The following is a 20,979-nucleotide window of genomic DNA, read 5'->3' as shown; positions in this document are numbered from 1 at the left end:
CACCTTTTATGGTGTTTATGTAGCACGGTGTACAAACCCCATAAGTGGCTAGAGTTGGAATCTCTGCTCTGCCACCTGCTGCTGTGTGATCTTGGACATGTCATTAACACTTCTCAGTGTTTCTGTTTCTCTATCTGTCTATCCAGGAGAATGATGATAGTATACCTCCCTCATAAGATTGTAATGAGGATTAAGTGCAGTCACATTCTTAGCTTGCTTAGAACAGTGCCTGCCACATAGCAAGTGCTATGCAAGTATTTGATTATGGAAAAAGGAAAAAAAATATTTATGAAGGTTTTGTTATCAAGGCTATTCTGAATTCTTAGACAAAAGCTTCAGCCTTTCTTTGTGAGTGGTGGTTTATAAGAGGAGGTGAGAACATGGCCTTCATTCAGGTCTCAGCTCTACTACTTCCTAGCTGTGTGACTAGCTCTGGGAAAAGTACTTCACCTTTTTGTGCCTCAGTTTTGTCTTGTGTAAAATGAATGTAGTAATAGTACCTTTATCACTGGATTATTGTGAGGATTACATGCATCAGTGGCTGGAGTATTCACTATTATTGATAGTAGTAGTAGTGTGGAATAAGTGTCTATCGTATGGAATTATCTGATCATTAAACATTCAGATAGATTGATAATGAAATCTAGGCTTTGAACTTGTTGAGGGAGTAATAATTTGATAACATTTTTAGTTTCTTGGTGATCTCTTTAACTCAGTGATTATTTAACTTTCCATTTTATTATTTACTGGGCCAATTTTGATAATCTTTGTAAAATTGCGCAATGGAGAATTTCCAGTTTATTAGCTTATACTATGCATGGTATTCTCTTCTTTTTTTTGGTAGTTTTATGTCTTTCTAATTTTTTTTTCTGTTTTCCTTGATTTGAATGCCTAAGTTTTTGTCTTATTATTCCATTCAAAGAATCATTACTAATATTCATATATAATTCTTAATTTTGTAACTTTTCAAGTTATTTTTATTATTTTTTACCTGTAAAACCTGTAGTTAAATGTACATATTTTGCTTATTGTCCTACTTTTTGTTAGTGAAAGAGAGCTTCATAAAATAAGTTGTTTTGAGAATCATTTGCACATATTTTCATAAATGAGATTGGCCTATAATGTTCTCTTTTACTTTCTTATCCAGGTTTAGCCTCCTAAAATTAATATAATTTTTCTTCTTTTTCACATTTTTGAAACATTTTGAATAAGACTGTATCATGAAATGTATCTATAGTGAAATCATGTTATGATTCTAGGCATTCTTTTAACATCTTTCTTAGCCTTAGATTTCTTTTGTCTTTTTGAAATGGTTTTTCAAGAACGATTTTGTATGAAAGAGATTTGGTTAGCGCTTTGTCCGCTACTGGATAGCACCATCCCTAGTTTACTGGTTGTCTCCACCCAAAACCCAGGGAACTTTGGACTGAAACTAGGCCTTACGGTATCTGAATATAGTGGATCCGTGGTGACATTGGGGACTTCTCAGATCCTAGTCAGTGGGTTTCCTCCTGCCTCTCGGTTGTTAATAGAGCCATGACTGAGTGCTTTATATGAGGTTCCCTGGAAACAGATGCTGAGAGCGTTTCGTACAAGAGGTTTGTTGGTGAGTATTCTTGGGAGCAACACCAGTGAGAGTGTGAAAGAAGCAGGACTGGGCAGACCGAGAAGCTGAGTTGTGAGTACTTACAGCAGAGGCCTTAGCCCATCCCGCAAGTTGTGCAGGTGGCTGTTCGGAGTTATCCCAAATTCAGGCGAGGGAACCAGGCTTTTGTATCTGAATTGACCAGTCCTCAGATGTTTGCTGGGAGGGACACATGTCCTTGGACAAGGAAGCTCCCTTTGGCTTTGGGCAGTTCCTGGACAGGGTGGCAGCTCTGAGTGTCTGCATTCCACAGGTAGGAGAATGAAGCCCTAGTTCCAAAGGGCTCAAAGAATGGCCCACCACAGATCTGCTATAATCAGCCAGTTGTTTGGTCTTTCTTTGAGGGAAAAGCAAACAAAACAAAAGAAACAAACCAAAATATCCTTTCAACTATGTGAGATGAGGACCGCTAAATTCAGTCTACTCTCTTGGTTTTGAAAATGAACCTGGCTCTTAAATTCAGTCTTCTTTTGTGATTTTTGCCTGGGAAGTCATGAGCCTTTTTGATTTTTTGATTCAGTCTTCTTTAGATCCAGAAAGCTTCCTTAAGTTATAGTTTTGATTATTACTAATACTTCTGCTTCATTTGTCGCTTTCTTGAAGGTAATACCTATTCTTCTTCGGCTAGACCCAAGGAATGATACTAAACATACTTAACAGCTCATTTGGTAACCAACATGGCACAGGACAGTTAAGCAATCATCTTGGTACTGGAGCAGGGTCCTGGAGGCTCTGTGCTGTAACAAAAGTTACACTTAGATGCTGGATCTCAGGGAAGTCCCACAAGGGACTGACTGCACAGTGGGGAGGTCACTATTACCAACCACTATAGAAGTATTTTCATATTTTCACAACTTAGGCATTTTGTGATGTTGTCGACATGTTTTTCAAGATGAAATAGCTTACTCAGTCTCTCGTTCTGTCAAGTGTGCTATTTACTTTAACAACAGTATCATTTCTTATTTTCCTACGATTTCCTACATTGGCTTGTTCTCTTTTCATAGCCTGTTTTTGTTTTATAGAGGTTATTTCCCCTCATGCATTGCTAAAGTCATGAATCTCTTCTGTCTGTAATCCAGTGCTCTTCTTCTGATGTTTTGTAGAACTTTTTATTAGAGGCCCCATGGTAACTGTTTTCTGTTTTATCATTTCTGAGTCCCGAGAAGTTTTCCCAAGGTCTTTTGTGAAGAAGACTCCATGCTTAATGCTCCCATTTGAGTCCTGGCACAATTCCTCTTTCAAACCTGAGGCTGAAGGTCAGGTAGATGTGCTCCATCCCGGAGCCCTTTTGTGAACCTACAGGTGCCCACCAGTGTTCATTCTCATTTCCGTTCCAGTAGCAGAAGCAGCCCTTTCAAACCTAGCCTGGCTGGGGGCGGCATGGGGGTGGGAGGGAAAGCCCCTTGCACTGTGGGTAGCATTTATTATAGAGGAGACTTCAGAAACCACCCTTAGTTGCTTTACAATGTCAAAAGGATTTAAGATTCAGTAGGCCCATGAGGCCTATTTTATTTGGAGTCTTGGAGTAAATTGAAAACACACACACACATACACACACACACACACACACACACACACACACACACACACCTCTTAAAAAATGATACTCCCCCCGCTTCATTTCTTCTGTTAATTCTGTTTAGTTCAGTAGAGTATGTGTAATTATGAGCCTTTAGGGATGATTCCTGCTATGCTCCTGAATTTGATCTCTGGGAATTTTAACTCAATACCTTCTTCCTTCCCTCCCTTTCTGCCTACCTCCTTTTCTCCCTCCCTCCCTTCCTCCCTTCTTCCCTTTCTCTATCCTTCCCTTTTCCCTTCCCTCTCTTTTTTTGCCTCTGTCTTCTCTACTTGAATAAGTAGCTCATTCCTACCATTATGGAAAGGCCATTAGTAAAGAATTTTTAAAAATTTGACCTTCAAATTTAAATTGGCATATTCCTAGGAAAGGTAGCATTTTGTTTTCTCTTCTTCAGCCACTCTCTCTTGGGTGGTCATGTGTGGAAAGAGCTGAATATTATTTTATAACATGGCAGATTCTCACCTACAACGTCAGGCTTGCTTTTTGCTTTCATAGCCATTGGTTTATTTTGATTATTAACCTTGAAGTGAGCCTCAGTTATCTTTCATGCCTGAGTTAAGTGTGTTGGAAGTTAATTTTGTCTCTGTTCTTTCATTCTGTGAATCCACTTACTGTACGCACACACTTTATTGTTCATCCTTTTCTATTTGGTCACCAATTAGTAACTCTATTTTTAAAAGTATTAACAGATATATTCCATTTCTTCTGGTTTTATTTTCTCCTTTCATATTAAGAGCATATTTTATAAATTCATGGAATGTTAGCCTAAGAGGGTTATTGACTGATTTTCAGTTTTACTATTTTATACCCAATATACTCCCAGTTATATGCCTTTCTTTCAACAGTGGAATGACATCTCCCATTTCCCAAATTCTTACTATATGTCAGATGCTGGGATAAGCATTTTAGTAATATCATGTCATCCTTAAAATACTGTTAATTTGATTTAGCCAGGAAATATACAGAGCTTGTCAATGGCAGAGCAGGGCTTTGAATCCAGGTTTGTCAGACTCAAAAACTCACGCTCTTGACCACAACCCTGTATTTGGTATGAGGAGGCTGGAGATTGAGGGTCACATCCTGGTGCTGCTGCCTCACAATGTGACTTTGGCCAAGTCAGGGCTGGGCCTATATTTCCTCACCTTAGGGATAGCTCCCTCAAAGCATTGTTTTGAAACTAAACTGAGACGAGGCATTTGGAGATTCTGGTTTCACTTTTGCCACTGGCCTACAGGGACAGGAATGAGTCAGAACAAGTGGTAAGCAGTAGCTTGTGCTGCGGCTTGTCGACTTAGCATTGTTCAGGCTTGGAGAAGTAGAGAGCGGAGTAAGCTCTGCTTTCTCAAGTGGCAAGGAACATAATGTGTACCTCCTTCTGTCTGGCACTTGCCCTGCTGGGTCTGCCTACCACATGATGGTTCTGTTGGGCCCTAATGGGAACAGTCTGATAGGAAGCAGGTTCTTACCCTCCATGGTAGTGGAGATGTCTCTTTCCACCAGAAGACCTCATATTTGGTTTAGGTAGTGTTCCTTATATTGAAGATTTATTGTCTTGTTTCTCCTGAAACAGCAGAAGTGTTTATTTCAGGATCATCTTTATCTGAGAAGCCTTCTTACAAAGGTAATCTTTGCTTCACTTTCTTCTGCCCTAAGCCAAATCAGGAATTTTAATACCTGTACTCAACCAGAATTGAGAGGCATGTGAGCAGATTTGTATTTGCAAATTTCTACTTTGGAAAACTACATTATTTATTAAACTTCATTTTAAAAAAGTGTAGGGGCAGAGGAAAAGCTTCCTCTCTGCCTTCTCTGAAGGTTCACTAAGATGACTGACAATAGATTAATAGGAGAAAATGTATTTAACGTGCATAAACGTGGGAGTCCTGCAGAAATGAGACTCAAGGCCAATGGTTGAAGCTTATGATCCCTTTTCATAGGGGAGAGGGGACTAGGGATGGGTTGGGTATAGGCAGTTGTGAGGTGTAGTAAATAATTTTCAGGAGAAATGAATGAGCCCAAAGAACAATGGCCTGGGACAAAGTTTCTCTGAGTTCTGTGGGAGATTGCAGGAAGGTGAAGAAAAAAACTTCACTGTGAACAAATGTTGTCTTATTTTGTAGATAATGTCTCTTGGATAATCTCTTGGAGCTGCCCTGAGAAGAACAGATGAAAAGTCTCTCTGGGCATGGTGATGACTTTTAGTGGTTAAATCTTTCTTGGCTATTTGATGAGACTTCTAAGTTGGCAATTGCATTTCTTTTGGAAAGAAGTTTCCTTAGTCAGAGAAGGAAATTCTAGAGAGTTTCTCTCTGCACATGGTGAAGAAGGGAACAGAGAGACTGGGGGGGCGGGGAGGTGAAGGTCAGACAGAGGGAGACCTTGCTTCTGAGGCTTCCTTCTGAGGCCTTTCATTTTCCTTTAATTCAAAGCATTCGGCGTGCCAAAGTGCCACATATTGGGTCATTGTCCTCTGTAGCCTACCAAATGTCTGCAAGTATATGCTGTATTTAATAGCCTTCCAATTTCTGATACAGTATAAGTGCTGAATAAATAATTGCTGAATGAACAATTTTCATACAGTAAACAATAGAGTCAGGCCTTTACTCTTCATTCTCTAAAAATCAACATAGGAAAAAAATATCCTTTGCTGTTTTTTACAGGGATGAAATAATGAAGTCAAAGATCCACAAACTTATTTTTTCTTACTCCCACCTATCATTTTCTTCTGATATTAATGAGACCCAGCAATTGCTGTTGTTATAATGATATATTTCCACAAGTGCATTAAATTGCTTTCCAAGTCACTAAAGTGAGACTTCCATTTTTTTGTTACTTTTTAGTAACATTAAATAGTTTCTTTAGTATCAGCTGCTGTTTTACATAACTTTTATTATCCAAATAATACATGTTTATTATAGAATAATTGGCAAATACAGGAAAGCAAAATGGAGAAAATCAAAATTACAAGTAATTTTATACCATTTTCTGAATGTGGGGACCTACTGTTTTAGACTATTTATATGTGAAATATTGTACAAACTAATTTGTAACCTACAGTTTTTTTTAACTGAATAATATTGTGACTATTTTCACATAAGTATTTCTACTTCTTGCAACATAATATTAAATATTTCCTCTAAGGATGGATGTAGCATCACTTAACCTAGACTTGGGTGTCTGGGCTAGTTATATCTCTTACAGTTATAAATGTTTTTGCAGTAAACTTTAGTAGTCATTAGGATTGTGGTCTGTGTGTGTGTGTGTTACAAAACACATAAAAGTGGCTTATGTAAGGTAAAAGGCTTATTTCTTTTCCACATAAAGAAGGTGCAGAGCTTGGTAGTCCAGGATTTAAATGGTACTCAACAGTATCAGGAAATCAGGCTCCATTTGTCTTGCTCTTCTGCCTTGCAGAGTACCTATTCCCAACACCATATCATGGTTAGTGGTGGTTGCTGGAGGGCTAGCCGTTAAAGTACTATTCTACCCAGTAGGAAGGAAGGACATATTGGAGGAGTGGTGGTGGGTGTGCTCTCAGCATTTAAGGGAACTTCCAAGTGCAATTATCAGAACTCATAGGATATTGTAGATTCCACTTCTGCTCATGTCTGTTAGTCATATGGCCACATTGAGCTGAAAAGGATGCTGGGAAATGTAATCTTAATCTGAGTACAGTTACCTAGCAGAGAACCTCCACTGTAACTGACTTCGAAATGATTGTTAGCATTCATACTTCATTATTTTCTTAAGATGAACTTCTAAACTTGGTGTTATGGAGTCAGTGGATAACTCGGAAGGAATCTTTTCCAGGTGAGAGAAAAGACTTTTACCCAAAGCTGCTTCCTTGGAGTGTTCTGTGGTTTCTTTAGCACACCAATTCATGATGAAAATAAGAATGGGAATCTTTTATCTCACTGGAAGGTGCCATCCATGCAGTCTATCCAGAGAGCATCTGCTGACTCTGATGGAGGTGGACAGGCATAGGGTCAGTAGAGGCACTTCTTACTGGGACTTTGCCAGTCAGTGTTTGAAATTTGAGTGTAAAAGAGATCCTAACAGTACAGTCCTTATGCTATGCAATATCTCATGGCTTGTAGGGCCAGGGATGTTGGTGGTGCTGTGTTCTAATACTGGAAGCCACTTTACAACGCTCCTGTCTGACTTGTAGGTACATTTGGATCTTCAAATTGGTCAAACAAAAATCTCTTTTTATCTTTTTTCAATAAAACATTGCTCTTTACACCTCTTATGCATGATTAGAGGGTCTTTAGTGTCTTTCTCTTTCTCATACATATGTATAGGCCTCACCAAGAAAATTTTTTAAAGAAAAGTAGTGATTATTTGATTAAATATTAGACTGAGTAGATTGATTTGTTCGTAAACATAATGAATATTATTGTTTTTCTCTGCTATACTGTGTCCATTTTAATGTACTATCACTTTTCTCTTAATTCTTATATTTCCACTGTTGAGGATGACAGCTTTGGTTCTACAAATAAAATGTGTCAGATTGTTGGATCAAGAATCAGGAAGGATGACCATTCCTTCTATATAGTAATTTTGGTTATTCCCAGTCACCCTAAAACATTTTTACTCATTGTGGAGACACATAACCCGAAACCAAGTGGTGCGAGTGAGAAAAGAGTTTCACCACATACCTTTGGTCAGTTTTCATCACAGGAAACTTCAGAAATATAGAAAACTTCTTAAAAAGTTTTCTTTTCCATGTGTTTGTGGTTTGAGAGGATGGTGAGAAATACAGTCCTAGGCTAAGTACGGTGTCTGAAATGTCTTTAGCACCTGAGGCTGTGCTTCATGAGGCATACTGTGCACATTTAAACTTCTCTTCCTTACTCTTGGCACTGAACCAGCTGCTGGAGCCAGAGTCTATTTGCATTTATTTTAGCCTGTATCATAACATGTTAAAATAAAAACCTGGAGTCACTTGTCTGTGGAATTCAAGGAATGCATTACAAATCTGCTCAAATGAAGTGGCTTTCTTTATACCTTTTGGATTAAAATAATAGGAGATGGCATGCTCTGTGGCTGGTACCATCAGTTAGCACCGAAGACCCAGCAAAAGGAAGGAAAGTCTTAATGCGAAGCATGCAGAGTTGGTACTAGGATTGGAAGAGTATATATCTCTAGGCCTATTTATAGTATCAGGTTTAAAGACATGCGGAGGTGACCACAAATATAGGGGATTTGGGGTTTTAGTCATTTCCTTAGAATGGGTTCATTATTTTTCTAAGAAACAGTGTTAGGAACATTAGAAATGAATTGTGAATAATACAGTTTTTAGAAGAAAATAAAATGAAAATAGAGTGGGTCTGCAGTGATCAAATGAAGAGTGCTGAGTGTTAATAGAACATAAACAGCAATAGGATAAAGATTATGGCTCTGGAAAAGACTAATTATATGGTAAGCACTCAGGATACAAATTATAATGTAAGCCCTATTGTTCTACTCTAGTGTAGAATTGGAAATCTTGCCATTTTACATAAGGCTGTCTTGTAAAATATGTACAAACATTATATTTCAAATAACAACTAAGCTCTTGAGAATATATGAGATTAAAAAGATGTTTTTAAGTTATCCTGTATTTTACTACGTAAAAATTTCTTAAACTCTGGACAATTCAAAAAGAAAAAAGAGAATAAAAACAAACTGTTCCTGATTTATATATGTGGTTCATAATAGATATTCAATAAAGTGGGATGAGGACCTGTACCTTTGAGTCTGATTGAATGAAATCTGGAAAGAGGGATAATAATGGCTTTTAAAAAAATATTTGAAGATGTAAAATGTTTCATGTGGAGCAGACACTAGAATTTTTCTGTATGAGCTTAGTGAGGTAGAACCAGAACCAGTGGGTGTTAGCTCCAATAAAATAGGTTTTTGACTCAGCATAGTGACCTTCTAGTATTCAGAATAATTTAAATTTTAGATTAGGCTAGTTTAAGAATAAACTTATTAGAAAACTGTAACAGAACAACAAATAAATTTTTAAAAATTTTACCATTTATAACAGTTTCAGGAAACATCTGATACATAGGAAAACATTTAACTAAAGATGTGCAAGATCTCTACCTGAAAATGGCAAAGTATTAATGAGAGATATTAAAGCAGAGCCAAAGAAATTGAGGGATTTAGCTTCTTCATGGATTGGAAGATTCAAAATTGTAAAGAAGTCATTTCTTAATCAAATTTATCTACTGGAAATTTGTCTAGTAGAAATTTATTTGATGGAAAACCTAATCTAAATCTTAGCATTTTTTTTAAAAAAAAGCTAATTGTAAAATTGATATGAAAATGCAATAGCCATGGCGATCTTGAAAAAGACCTCCTTCACGGACATCAGTATACTTACGAAGTGATAGTAATTAAAGCTGTAGACTGGGATAAAGAGACCAGTGGGACAAAATAGAGAATCTGAAAGACATTTATATTTATGTTAAAACTAGCACTGCAGTACGGTGGGGAAAGGATGGTCTTTTCAGTAAATCATAGTGGAGCAATTAAAAATCTATGTGGAAAAGATCTATGAATATTGATTATTACCTAATATATACACAAAACATAAATATCAGATGGACTGTAGATCTAAGCATGAAAGGTAGAACATAAAGTATTTAGAGAAAACTCTCTTTATGATCTTGGAGTAAGCAAAAGTTTCTTTAACAGACAGACAAGATGTTTACCGTAAGAGAAAAAATTAACAAATTAGAATTATTACAGTTACTTCTGTTATTCAAGACCCTATTAAGAAAGTAAAAAAGAAGACACAGAATGGGAGGAGATATTTGTAATACATATTTCCAACAAAGGACTTCTACCCAGAATATATATAGACAGCATCTATAAATCAGTAAGGAAAAAAGAAGACAACCCAATAAAGAAAATGGACATAAAACAGGAATAAGCCTTTTACAAAAGAGCCTCTCGCTGGGCACGGTAGCTCACGCTTTCTAATCCCTGCATGTTAGGAGGCTGAGGCTGGTGGATCATGAGGTCAGGAGTTCGAGACCAGCCTGGCCAACATAATGAAACCCCTTCTCTACTGAAAATACAAAAATTAGCCAAGTGTCGTGGTGGGTGCCTGTAATCCCAACTGCTTGGGAGGCTGCGGCGGGATAATAACTTGAACTCAAGAAGTGGAGGTTGCAGTGAGCCAAGATCATGCCATTGCACTCCAGCCTGGGCAACAAAGCAAGACTTTGTCTCAGGAAAAAAAAAAAAAAAAAGAACCTCTCTGTGGACAATAAACATAGGAAAAGATTATAATTAGTAATCAAATCGAATTGTAAACATAATGTGATACCACTGTACACCCACTATAATGGTTAAAAAGAAAAAGACTTTACCAAGCATTGGTGTGGAGGTGCAGTAATTGGAACTGTCATTTGCTGTGGGTAGGTACATATTGTGCCATTGTTTTGGAAAGCTGGCAGGATTTACCACAGCTTAAAGTACACAAATGCTGTGACCTCAAAGTTTCACTCTTTGGTGTATATGCAATGGAAATGCATACATATGTTCAAGAAATCGTTACCAGAAAGGGGTCCCAATCCAGACCGCAAGAGAGGGTTCTTGGATCTCGTGTAAGAGAGTTCGGGGCAAGTCCATGGAGTAAAGTGAGAAAGCAAGTTTATTAGGAAAGGAAAGGAATAAAGAATGGCTATTCCATAGTTAGAACAGGGCTGCTGCTTGCCCAATTTTATGGTTAATTCTTGATTATATCCTAAACAAGGGATGGATTCTTCATGCCTCCCCTTTTTAGACCATATCGTGTAACTTCCTGGCGTTAACCTGGCATTTGTAAACTATTATGGTGCTGGTGGGAGTGTAGCAGTGAGGACAACTAGAGGTCACTTGGTTTTGGTGGGTTTTGTCTGGCTTTTTTACTGCAGGCTGTTTTATCAGCAAGGTCTTTATAACCTGTATCTTGTCCCCACCTCCTATCTCATCCTGTGACTTAGAATGCCTTAACCATCTAGGAATGTAGCCCAGTAGGTCTCAGCCTCATTTTACCCAGCCCTATTCAAGATGGAGTTGCTCAGCTTCAAACACTTCTGACAAAATAATCTGTACAAGAATGTTTGTAATAGCACTGTTTGTAAAAGCCCCAAATTAAAAACAACTCAAATGCTCATTGTTCATGATCTCCAGATTAATTATAGAGTATTCACAACCATGAAAAACCATTCAACAAAGAGAAGGTAACTTCTACTACTCACAACAATGTGGATGAATCTCAGAAACTTGCTGTTTAGAGAAAGATGTCAGATACCCAAGTTTCCATTTTAAATACAGTTCAAAAGAAGGTAAATGAATCTATGGTGTTAATAGTCAAGGAAGTGGTCACCCTTGACAAGTGAGGTGTGATTGGAAGGGTGTGCTGGCTATGTTTTGTTTTTGATCAGGGTGTTGGTTACATGGGTGTGTTCACTTTGTGAAAATTCAGTGAGCTAAAATTTACATTTAATGATTTGTGCACCTTTCTGTAGATCTTAAGAGATACAAAAGCAAGGCTTTGTGATGGAATTGAGTTGTCCTTGTAACTAAGCTGGTGTGTGAGCAGAGAGGAAATGTAGGGGAGGTGCCTTTCTTCTGAGGTGCTTTGAATGAGGAGTTTTCAGAAAAGGTTTCAGAAAGGTTATGGTCTAAAGGACTTACGGTCTAAAGGACCATAAGGAGATGATGATTGACAGCTCTAAGTCAAGCATCTAGAGGACAAAAATCCTTTGCTAGAGAATGACTGTTTTAGGAAAGCAGCCATAAACTAGGTTTGGATTCAGAAGCTCTAACACAGAAATAGAATATTCAGTCGTTTTGGTTTTGTTTTAAGAGATGGCACCTTGTTCTGTTGCCCAGGCTACAGTAAGAATATTTAGTAGTTTTAATTTTGATCTGAACAAATAAAAAATGACAAAAGCATTTGCAGTTCTGCTGTTTTATTTTTATTACAATAATTTCTTAGCCCTGTCAAAAAATTAAATTGCTTATATAAAAAATCAGTGTGATTATTAAATAAGAATTGAAAAACCAAACCAAGCCTGAAGCAAAAGGAAAGAACAAGTACAGTAACTGTGAATACGTGGTCAGCACAGGTGTTGGACTTGAGATGCACCTGGGCTGTTAGCTTTACAACATCCAGAGCGGAAAGGGGAACACATACAACTTCCTAGGATGAGACTTACTTCCCTTGCCCTTAAAACTTTGAGGCACATTTCTTATCTGAAGCATTAAAGTGGCCACATTGAACAACATAATGAAGCATGTCTTTAGCAACGAGTGCTGCAGTAAATAATATCAGTTGAATTTACAGGTTGTTTTTTATAGTGATCTTCAGTAAAGACAAAGAAAAGCATATTCAAGGGTATCATGCTGAAAGGAACCAACACTTTACACCCATCCCCAGTCTCATTATCTGGGAGATGCACGGCATTCGGGGCTTTCTTGCTGCTTTCAGAGAGTGATTTCCCATTTGTTTTTATTGACCAGGTGCCCGCGAAGAACCCACCATCCAGCAGGCACAGCGTCGGTCAGCTGTCTTTCTGTCCTTTAAGTCCCCAATTCCATGTCTGCCCTTGCGCTGGGAGCAGCAAAGCAAACTTCTTCCAACTGTCGCTGGAATCCCTGCCAGTAAAGTTTCCAAATGGAGCACAGATGAGGTATATTTTATTTTCTTTGTCAGCCAGACACCAGATACAAGACTACTGGCTTAAGAGATGTGGAACATTGATCGTAGGTAGCATTTAGCCTTTTTTTTTTTTTTCCTGAAAGAGAAGAAATTATTCTGAGAGAAATAACTAGTGCATATAGGTTAAATGTTTTGAACCTATAGCATTTAGATTCTGACTGTTTTTTTTTTTAACTGGGAATTTTGATACTACTTTACAGGTGTCAGAATTTATACAGAGCTTACCTGGGTGTGAAGAACATGGAAAGGTATTTAAAGATGAAGTAAGTGTTCCACTAAATTGCAATATGTGACTTAATGGGATCAAAGCACTGGAATGCAGTGGATGGTGAAATGTGTGTAACTGGCAGAGTCAGAAAGAGATGGGTTGTGTTGAAATTGACAAATTGATGTATACTAACTTTTAAGATGAGATGCAAAAGAATGTTTGTGAGTGCCATTTTATGATGCCTCCCAGCAGTAACACCAGGCTTCTTATAAAAAGAAACCCCATAGAACTTAATAGCATGCACTTACATAGTTTATAGCACAGAAGAAGCCAAAAAAAGAAATAAGCAACATTTTATCTTTTTAATAAAAAATTAGTTTCCATTATTTTATTTTCCAACATCATTCTAACACCACCATGATTGACTCCATTTGAAGCTTATGATAAGTAGTATTAGCATTATATCTTTAAAAAATCCCTTAAATCATATACATTCCTCAATAATATTTTTAATAACATATTCATCACAGTCCACTTTTGGAAGATTATTTTATTAGTTGTTTTCAACTACCTCTCCAAAACTTCCATATAAGGGGTGATTGAGAATGATCACAATGAGCACTAGAATTAAAAGGAATCTGGCTTCTGACTTTTAATTCGTAAATGTACAGCAGGACAGCCTTTTCAGTAGAGACCTTCAAAAATAAGCTGCTTCTGTCATCTCCTCCAAGCAAAGCAGTCAATTACCCCTCTGATTTTGGCTCTGGCTACTCCTGCCAGAAGGCAGAAAGTAGACTGAGTAATCTCAGAAGGCTTTCTCCAGCATCAGCTGTCTGCAGTTACACACATACACACCTTGTTTGCCCGGATGTGTAAAGCTCAGCTGTTAACAACAGCACACTTTCAGTTTCATTGCAGGAGTGTAGACACAGCTAACAGTCCAGCCACCAGTTGTCAGTGTCGTTATACTGTTAGGTAAACTTTCTGTGTTAGAGGAAAGCCTGTTAAATTAATGCACAAGGATCTGACTTCTAACATCCTTTTTCTAATTTATGTTCTTATTGTACAAATGTTTTATTTTCTCCGAATTTGATCTTTAATTGGCAGTCATTCAGATTTTCTTTCCCTAAGTCCTAAGTGTCTTCACTCTCAATTCATTTTATCTTTATTTTTTTCTTTCCTTTTATTTTCTTTCTTTTGTTGAGAGAGAGTCTTACTCTTTCTCTCCCAGGCTGAAGTGCTCACTGCCACCTCCACCTCCCGGGTTAAAGCAGTTCTCCTGCCTCCGCCTCCCAAGTAGCTGGGATCACAGGTGCCCACCACCATGCCTGGCTAATTTCACCATGTTGACCAGGCTGGTCTTGATCTCCTGACCTCAGGTGATCCACCCGCCTTGGCCTCCCAAAGTGCTGAGGCGTTAGCCACCACACTCAGCCTGAATTCATTTTCTGTCCCTGAGTGGACTTAGAGCCACATAAGGAGCTGTTGGTCTGTCTTAGAAAGTGTCATTACCTTTGAAAATGATAAAGCATTTTTGAAAATAAATTTATAACTTTTTTTTTATTCTGTTGATACCTGCTAATCCATATAGGTTTGGTCTATTATTCAGTTTAAGTAAGATTCAAGTTTAGATTGAAACTGATATGGTATTTCTTTGAGTAATTTTTTTATGCATGGCAAATTGTCTTTGGAGATGTTCCTCAGTCACCAAATATCCTCAAAGCCAGGTCCTTCTTTGGAGAAGCGAGATAGTTAATGTTCTCTGTCGATATGTATTATTCACTTATTCACTCCTTCCTTCATTTATCTTGTGCTTGTTAAATTCCTACAATGTGTATGTTACTCTGTAATGCTCTTGTGAGAAGGATGATTTGAAAATAATAAAACCCAATCCTTGTTCTCAAGTGTCTCACAAGGTCAGTGGGTTTGGGTTTTGGGTTCTACAAGTAAAACATAGTACAAATTTAACTGAAGTCTTATAAATCATCTCTAAAAGGCAAAGTACAAGTATTCATATAGGCTCTTGTTGGAAATCATCCTTGGCTTCTCTCTTACACATGCCACATCTCATCTGTTGAAAATCCTATTGGGTGTATCTTTGAAACATATAAAGACCCTGTCACTCCACTGTCACTGCCACCACCATTCTGGTCTGCACCACCATCCTCTCCCACCTAGATTAGTGCAGCAACCTCCAGACTCATTTTCCTGCTTCTATTTTTGCTCCTCTACAGTCTGTTCCCAACACAACCAGGGTGACCCTGCTGAAACATAAGTCAAAGCATGTCACTCTTTTGTTCAGATCCTTCCAGTAGCTTCGTCTCTCAATCAGAGTAAAAGTAGAGCTCCTCACAAGGGCCTGCAGCTGGACACCTCACTCCCTTGCCTCCTGGCTCTTTGTTTACGCTGCCCCTCATAGGTCTACATGCTGGCCTCCTTGCCATTCCTCTGATTGTCCAGGCTTGCTCCCACTCTTCCTTCCGCCCAGAACACTTTTCCTCCAGATGTTCACATGGCTCACTCCTGCTCAGTTGCCAGCTTACCAATGAGTCCTACCCTGACTATCCTACTTGAAATTGCCTCTTGTTGCTACATGTGCATCCCTGCTCCTGCTGCCCATTCATCTTCCTAGTCAGCTCTGTTTAATCATAGTGCAAATCAACTTTTTTTTTTTGTGACAGAGCCTCGTTCTGTCACCCAAGCTGGAGTGCAGTAGCATAATCTCAGCTCACTACAACCTCCGCCTCCAGGATTCAAGTGATTCTCATGCCTCAGTCTCCCAAGTAGCTGGGACTACAGGTGTGCGCCACCACACCCGGCTAATTTTTATATTTTTAGTAGAGATGTGGTTTCACCATATTGGCCAGGCTGGCCTCAAACTCCTGACCTCAAGTGATCTGCCGACCTCAGCCTCCCAAGTACTGGAATTACAGGCGTGAGCACTGCGCCTGGGCAACATAAGTCACTTTCTAACTTATTAATTAATTGGCTTACTTACTATGTTTATTGGCTTATGGTCTGTCTACCACTTCTAGAATGTAAACTCCACAAGAAGTTTTTGCTTGCTTGTTTTTGTTTTTTTTCCCTGCTATATGTCTAGGCCCAAGAAGAGTGCTTGGAATATAATAGACATTCACTCTGGGAAAGACTCATTCAGACAGAGCATGTCACTGTGGTTTCGAGTTAAGGCACTGGAAAAGAACAAACAGTGCACAGTGGAAAAGGCAGGGAAATGGAAGGCAAGAGCTCCTGAATTCCAAATCCCTCTCCCTCGTTTAGGCCATTAGCAAGACACCTCATCTCTGGAATTACAGCAGTGTATATGCATTACAGAAGCAAACAAAGAAAATAAGCCTTGTCATACATTGCAGTGGTCTGTTGTTCTTAAGATGTACTTTCTTGAATTAAGTTTACTTCCTTCCAATCACGGCTTGTTCTTACGGCCACAGGTCAGAGCAACCTGTACGTAATAAAGAGTTTTGAAGTTGCCTCAAGATTTTTTTCTTTCTAGTGTGTGTAACCTTATGACTAACAACCTACCAAAATGTATCATTCCTGTCCCACTTTGAACTTCAAATCCCAACCGCTAAGTTCTCCGGATGCTCCTTTTCATTAGTCATCTGTTGTGTTACACTCTTACATAGTCTCAGAAGGAGACTTGGTGTCTGCCACAAGCCTTCAGCACAGCCAAGATTATGATAAACCAATCAGTCTTTGTAGTGGGCTCCTTGGGAATGTCAGTTGACATTTTCATTAATGACTTAGAAGACTTCTAAAAGGCTGTCCATTGTACGAAGGTCTGCCTTGGTTGAGGGAAGTGTTAATAGATCTGCCTTTCTTCCTGACCTTGCTTTTTTATCAGAGGGCTGTCATAGCACAGGCAAATGAGAACAGAGCAAGTGTTTCCAAAAAACAGGAGAACATTCCTCACACCTGTCACTTTGCTGTGCTGCACTTGGAGATTAACACTGGAATGTCTTTCCTTCTAGTTTACAACAGCAGGATGTCTTTTTACTGAAATTAGCAAACTTTTTCCACATAATTGTTACTTGAAGAAGTTGTATAAGATGACTCCAGTTCTTCCTGAATTAGCATTTAGGTAGTCAATATTTACAGGTCTTTCATTTTTAGAGGAGAGAGGAAAATCTTAAAAAGTAGCTGTTTAATTATATCAGCCTTTGTTTAGAGAACTGTTTGCAGAATTTAGAGTTGTCTTAGTTTTCTAGGGCCACCATAACAATGCCAGCCACAAACTGGTGGCTTAAATGGCAGAAGCGCATTGTCTCACAGTTGGAGAAGCTGGGAATCTGAAGAAGGCTGGAAGTCAGGGTCGGCAGTGTCGCTTCCTTCCAAGGGCTGTGAGGAAAGAATCTGTCCTGACCTCTCTCCTTGACTTGTAAATGGTGGGATCTCTTTGGGTCTCTACATTGCCTTTCCTCTATGCGTGTCTATCTCTTTACCCAGATCTCTCTTTTTTATAAGGACACCAGTCTTACTGGATTAGGCACCCACCCTACTCCAGTATGACCTCGTCTTAACCAGTCACCTCTGCATTGACCCTATTTCTAAATAAAAGCCACTCTCCAGGACATCAACATAGGAATTTATGGCAGGGACACAGTTCAACCCATAACAGAGTGCATTGCTATCAAGGTTTCTGATGTTCTAAGGCAGAGAACAAAAGTGTGTTTTACTTTTTGTACAAGGTGGGAAAACTGAAAGGGAAACTTTTTTTTTTAAGGTTACAAAGTTATCTAAGGTTACAAAGTTATCTAAGAGCTGAAAGTCATACTGAAAGACTGTTTCTTTGCTCTGCCCAGTAAGCCAGACATCATCTTCATAGTATTTTATCTTTTAACCTAAAAGATGTGTTGTACCTTTGAACTTCTAGAGAATAGTAGCCTGTTTTTCAGAAGCATAGACTTTTGTCTTAAAAGATATCCAGAGAGAGGAAGGGTCTTTCTCATGATTACCGAAGTATTAGAAGAATCACCTTAAAGTCTGTAACTCTTAACACCAGCCTCACATTCAATTTGATTGCCTTTGTTAGTAAATGCTTTTCTTCTGTGTGTAAAGACTAATTGTGGCCACATTAGAAATAAATGTTATCTTTCTGATTTTCTTCGTGGTGGAAGGCTAATTTTGGGAAAACAAATTGTTGCATGTAGCTGATATGTTTGCCTGAATTATTTTATGTCCACGAGCATTCATGTACCTGTTATCTCTTCTAATTTAAAAACTTGCCGTGATACAAACTAGATTTTGGGCACCTTGGATTTTTCCATATTCTTCTTAACTCTACATCTAATTCAGAGTAATCACAGGAAGGTATGGGCACCTTCTGTTTTCCTGTGGGCTGGTTTTTCAGGTGAATTAGTTTACTTTGCTCTAAGTCCACTTTTGGGTGTGTCATTGTGGTTAAGAAAGGTCCATATGTCAAGAAATGCCTTTGCATACATGAACCTCTGTGTCTGCTTTTTTAGCATTGCTATGTAGAAGACAGCTGATAACTTAAGCTTGAATATATTCTACAGTACTGCATCTTATTAATCTACATTCTGTTGGGTTTTTTCCCCCCATTTTAGCAAATTGATGGAGAAGCATTTCTACTTATGACTCAAACAGACATTGTTAAAATTATGAGCATTAAACTGGGCCCTGCTCTGAAAATTTTCAATTCCATCCTGATGTTCAAAGCTGCAGAGAAGAATTCTCACAATGAACTTTGAAGATGGTGAATTCTGAATACCATCAGCATTCTGCTTTAAAGCTCATGTTTTATTCAAAGCACAAGGACGGTTATAACTCCTAAGTGAGAAGTCTCCAAAACTCAAAAGAGCAACACTATCGGATTATTTATATTCCTCAAGAGACAATATATATGAATTCTTATGAAAGTGCTTGAGCTTTTAACCAGGTACTGTCTAACAACAGTCATCTTTTGGTTCTGTTCACTGAGCTAAATTTATCTTTGTAAATCTTTTTGAGGCTGGGTGGGGGGGTGGGGGAAAAGGGGGACTTCATTAATTATTTATGGTAATGGGGGGCAGAGTAAGAACTTTTGGCATTTTGTAAACATTGTTGAATTCTCTTTCATGTACACTGTTTCTTTTTCAATACTTTCAGAAACCTTTTTATATAATCAAATTTCAATTTAAACCAAATTAGTCAAAACCTGGCTAAGTTTAGCCAGTAGGACTGTTATCTGTATTGTTAATTTTGTGCCATATTTTGAATTGCAACATTATGCTAAGTATAACTTTGCAAGTCATGATATTGCCTAACTGCTTGTCATAATTGTCAGGGCTGAATAGTTGTAAGAATGACTTTTCTTTGAATCAGTGTTTTTACTTTTGCACGCATTATGAAATGTTAAACAAATTACTTTTCACCAGCATCTTTACTATAATTACCAAAAACATGTATATAAAAGAATGGAATTGAAAAATAAAGCATATAAACATAAATAAATTAGGTAGTGTATTTGAGTGGCATCAGTCTCACGAATCTTGGTGCCCCGGTGTTTACAAGAGCCAGATGGTATCAGAGGAGTATGCAATTGTATGCAGTTATGTTTGGGGGGATGTTTGTGAGGGTCTTGAACTATTTATGAGATGATCTTGAGCTTCTAATTGTCATTGATGAAATTGTGATGCTTTACAGAGACCAAGAGCTCATTCTGTCAACAGAAACCCTAATCTGTACAGAGCCCTGTCTCAGGTCATGCATTGTCCTCCAAACCCAAAGGTTTTTTTCAGGGTTGGCTCAAGAGCGAGTGTCTCGGTTTTACTGAAAATACAAGGTGTGAAGGAGCAACTCCAGTTGACACAAAATTTGAAATGCTCACAGATCAGGGAGGTGATTTCCCAAAGTAATTATCCAAGAATCTCCATTTTGGAAGGATTCCTTTTTCTGTAGAATACTTTGCCTGGATATATAAGCATACAGATGCACTTTAAATGAAAACCCTTGATTATAAATTGATAGCTGGTAGTGTTTGCAAGAATTCACTTCTAAGGCAGAAGGTAAATTATTTTGTCAGTCTTTTGATGTACTTTCTGATTCCAGGAATGGATATTTATTCAAGGACTATTTTAAAAATAGAAAGTAAGTTCGTAGCATGCTGTCTGAATTCTGGGGAAAGCTCCACCTCTTCTTCAGTTGCTTTCAGTTTTTTCTGATGTAGGACTTCCTTTGATGTTCCTGTTGGAAGTCCATTAGCAGTCCCTCACATTTGTCAATTCAAGGTTAAACAGGGTCAGTGACATCTGCAGTGTCCCAGTCATTTATTTGCATGAATCTGCTTAAATAAGTTTTTGGTTGTTGCTGTTTTTCCTTTTTTATGTTTTGTTCCGAATTTGTACATTCAAGTTGTACTTGTTATACCTGATATGAATGAAATAAAATCTTAATTGCAGATGCTTTTTACATATGTATGATTCTTGAGAAAGCTTCTCAAATAGGAGAGGCAGAACAAGAACAGGAAGAGCATCAGGTATTTAGACATTACTAGTTATGTGATGAATCTGTAGGATTCAGAGTTATCAAACTGTGTCCCAAGACGATGTGATGAGGTACAAAAATACTGAAGATTATATTGTTGGTCAAGTCCAGTTCATCCCCACTGGGAAGTTTTCTTTTCTAGTGTAAAGCATAGTTTAAATCATGAAATTTTAATTTTTTTTTTTTTTTGAGAGAGTCCCACTCTGTTCCCCAGACTGGAGTGCAGTGGCGTGATCTCAGCTCACTGCAACCTCTGCCTTTTGGGTTCAAGTGATTCTTCTGCCTCAGCCTCCTGAGTAGCTGGGTTTACAGGCACCCGCCACCCACAGCTGGCTGAT

At 38.3% G+C, this 20,979-nt stretch overlaps 1 protein-coding gene across 2 annotated transcripts in view; it reads left to right on the top strand.

Moving 5' to 3' along the window:
• L3MBTL3 (L3MBTL histone methyl-lysine binding protein 3) overlaps positions 1–20,555 on the top strand; it is a 96,789-nt gene extending 76,234 nt beyond the window's left edge. The window contains exons 18-20 of one of the 2 annotated variants that reach the window (XM_012458349.3): positions 12,732–12,901; positions 13,131–13,193; positions 18,724–20,555. In XM_012458349.3, coding sequence (XP_012313772.2) covers positions 12,732–12,901; positions 13,131–13,193; positions 18,724–18,867 — 377 coding nt within the window. In that variant the 3' untranslated portion in view covers positions 18,868–20,555. The remainder of the gene's footprint in view (positions 1–12,731; positions 12,902–13,130; positions 13,194–18,723) is intronic. The other variant, XM_012458344.3, reaches the window with a different exon arrangement.
• The last annotated feature ends 424 nt before the right edge of the window (positions 20,556–20,979 follow it).

Source organism: Aotus nancymaae, unplaced genomic scaffold (genome assembly GCF_030222135.1).
Source record: "Aotus nancymaae isolate 86718 unplaced genomic scaffold, 86718_ANA_hifiasm-v0.15.2.pri h1tg000040l, whole genome shotgun sequence".
In the NCBI taxonomy this organism is placed as follows: domain Eukaryota; kingdom Metazoa; phylum Chordata; class Mammalia; order Primates; family Aotidae; genus Aotus; species Aotus nancymaae.
The sequence above is the reverse complement of the archived record's forward strand: the minus strand, read 5'-3'. Positions and strand labels throughout refer to the sequence as shown.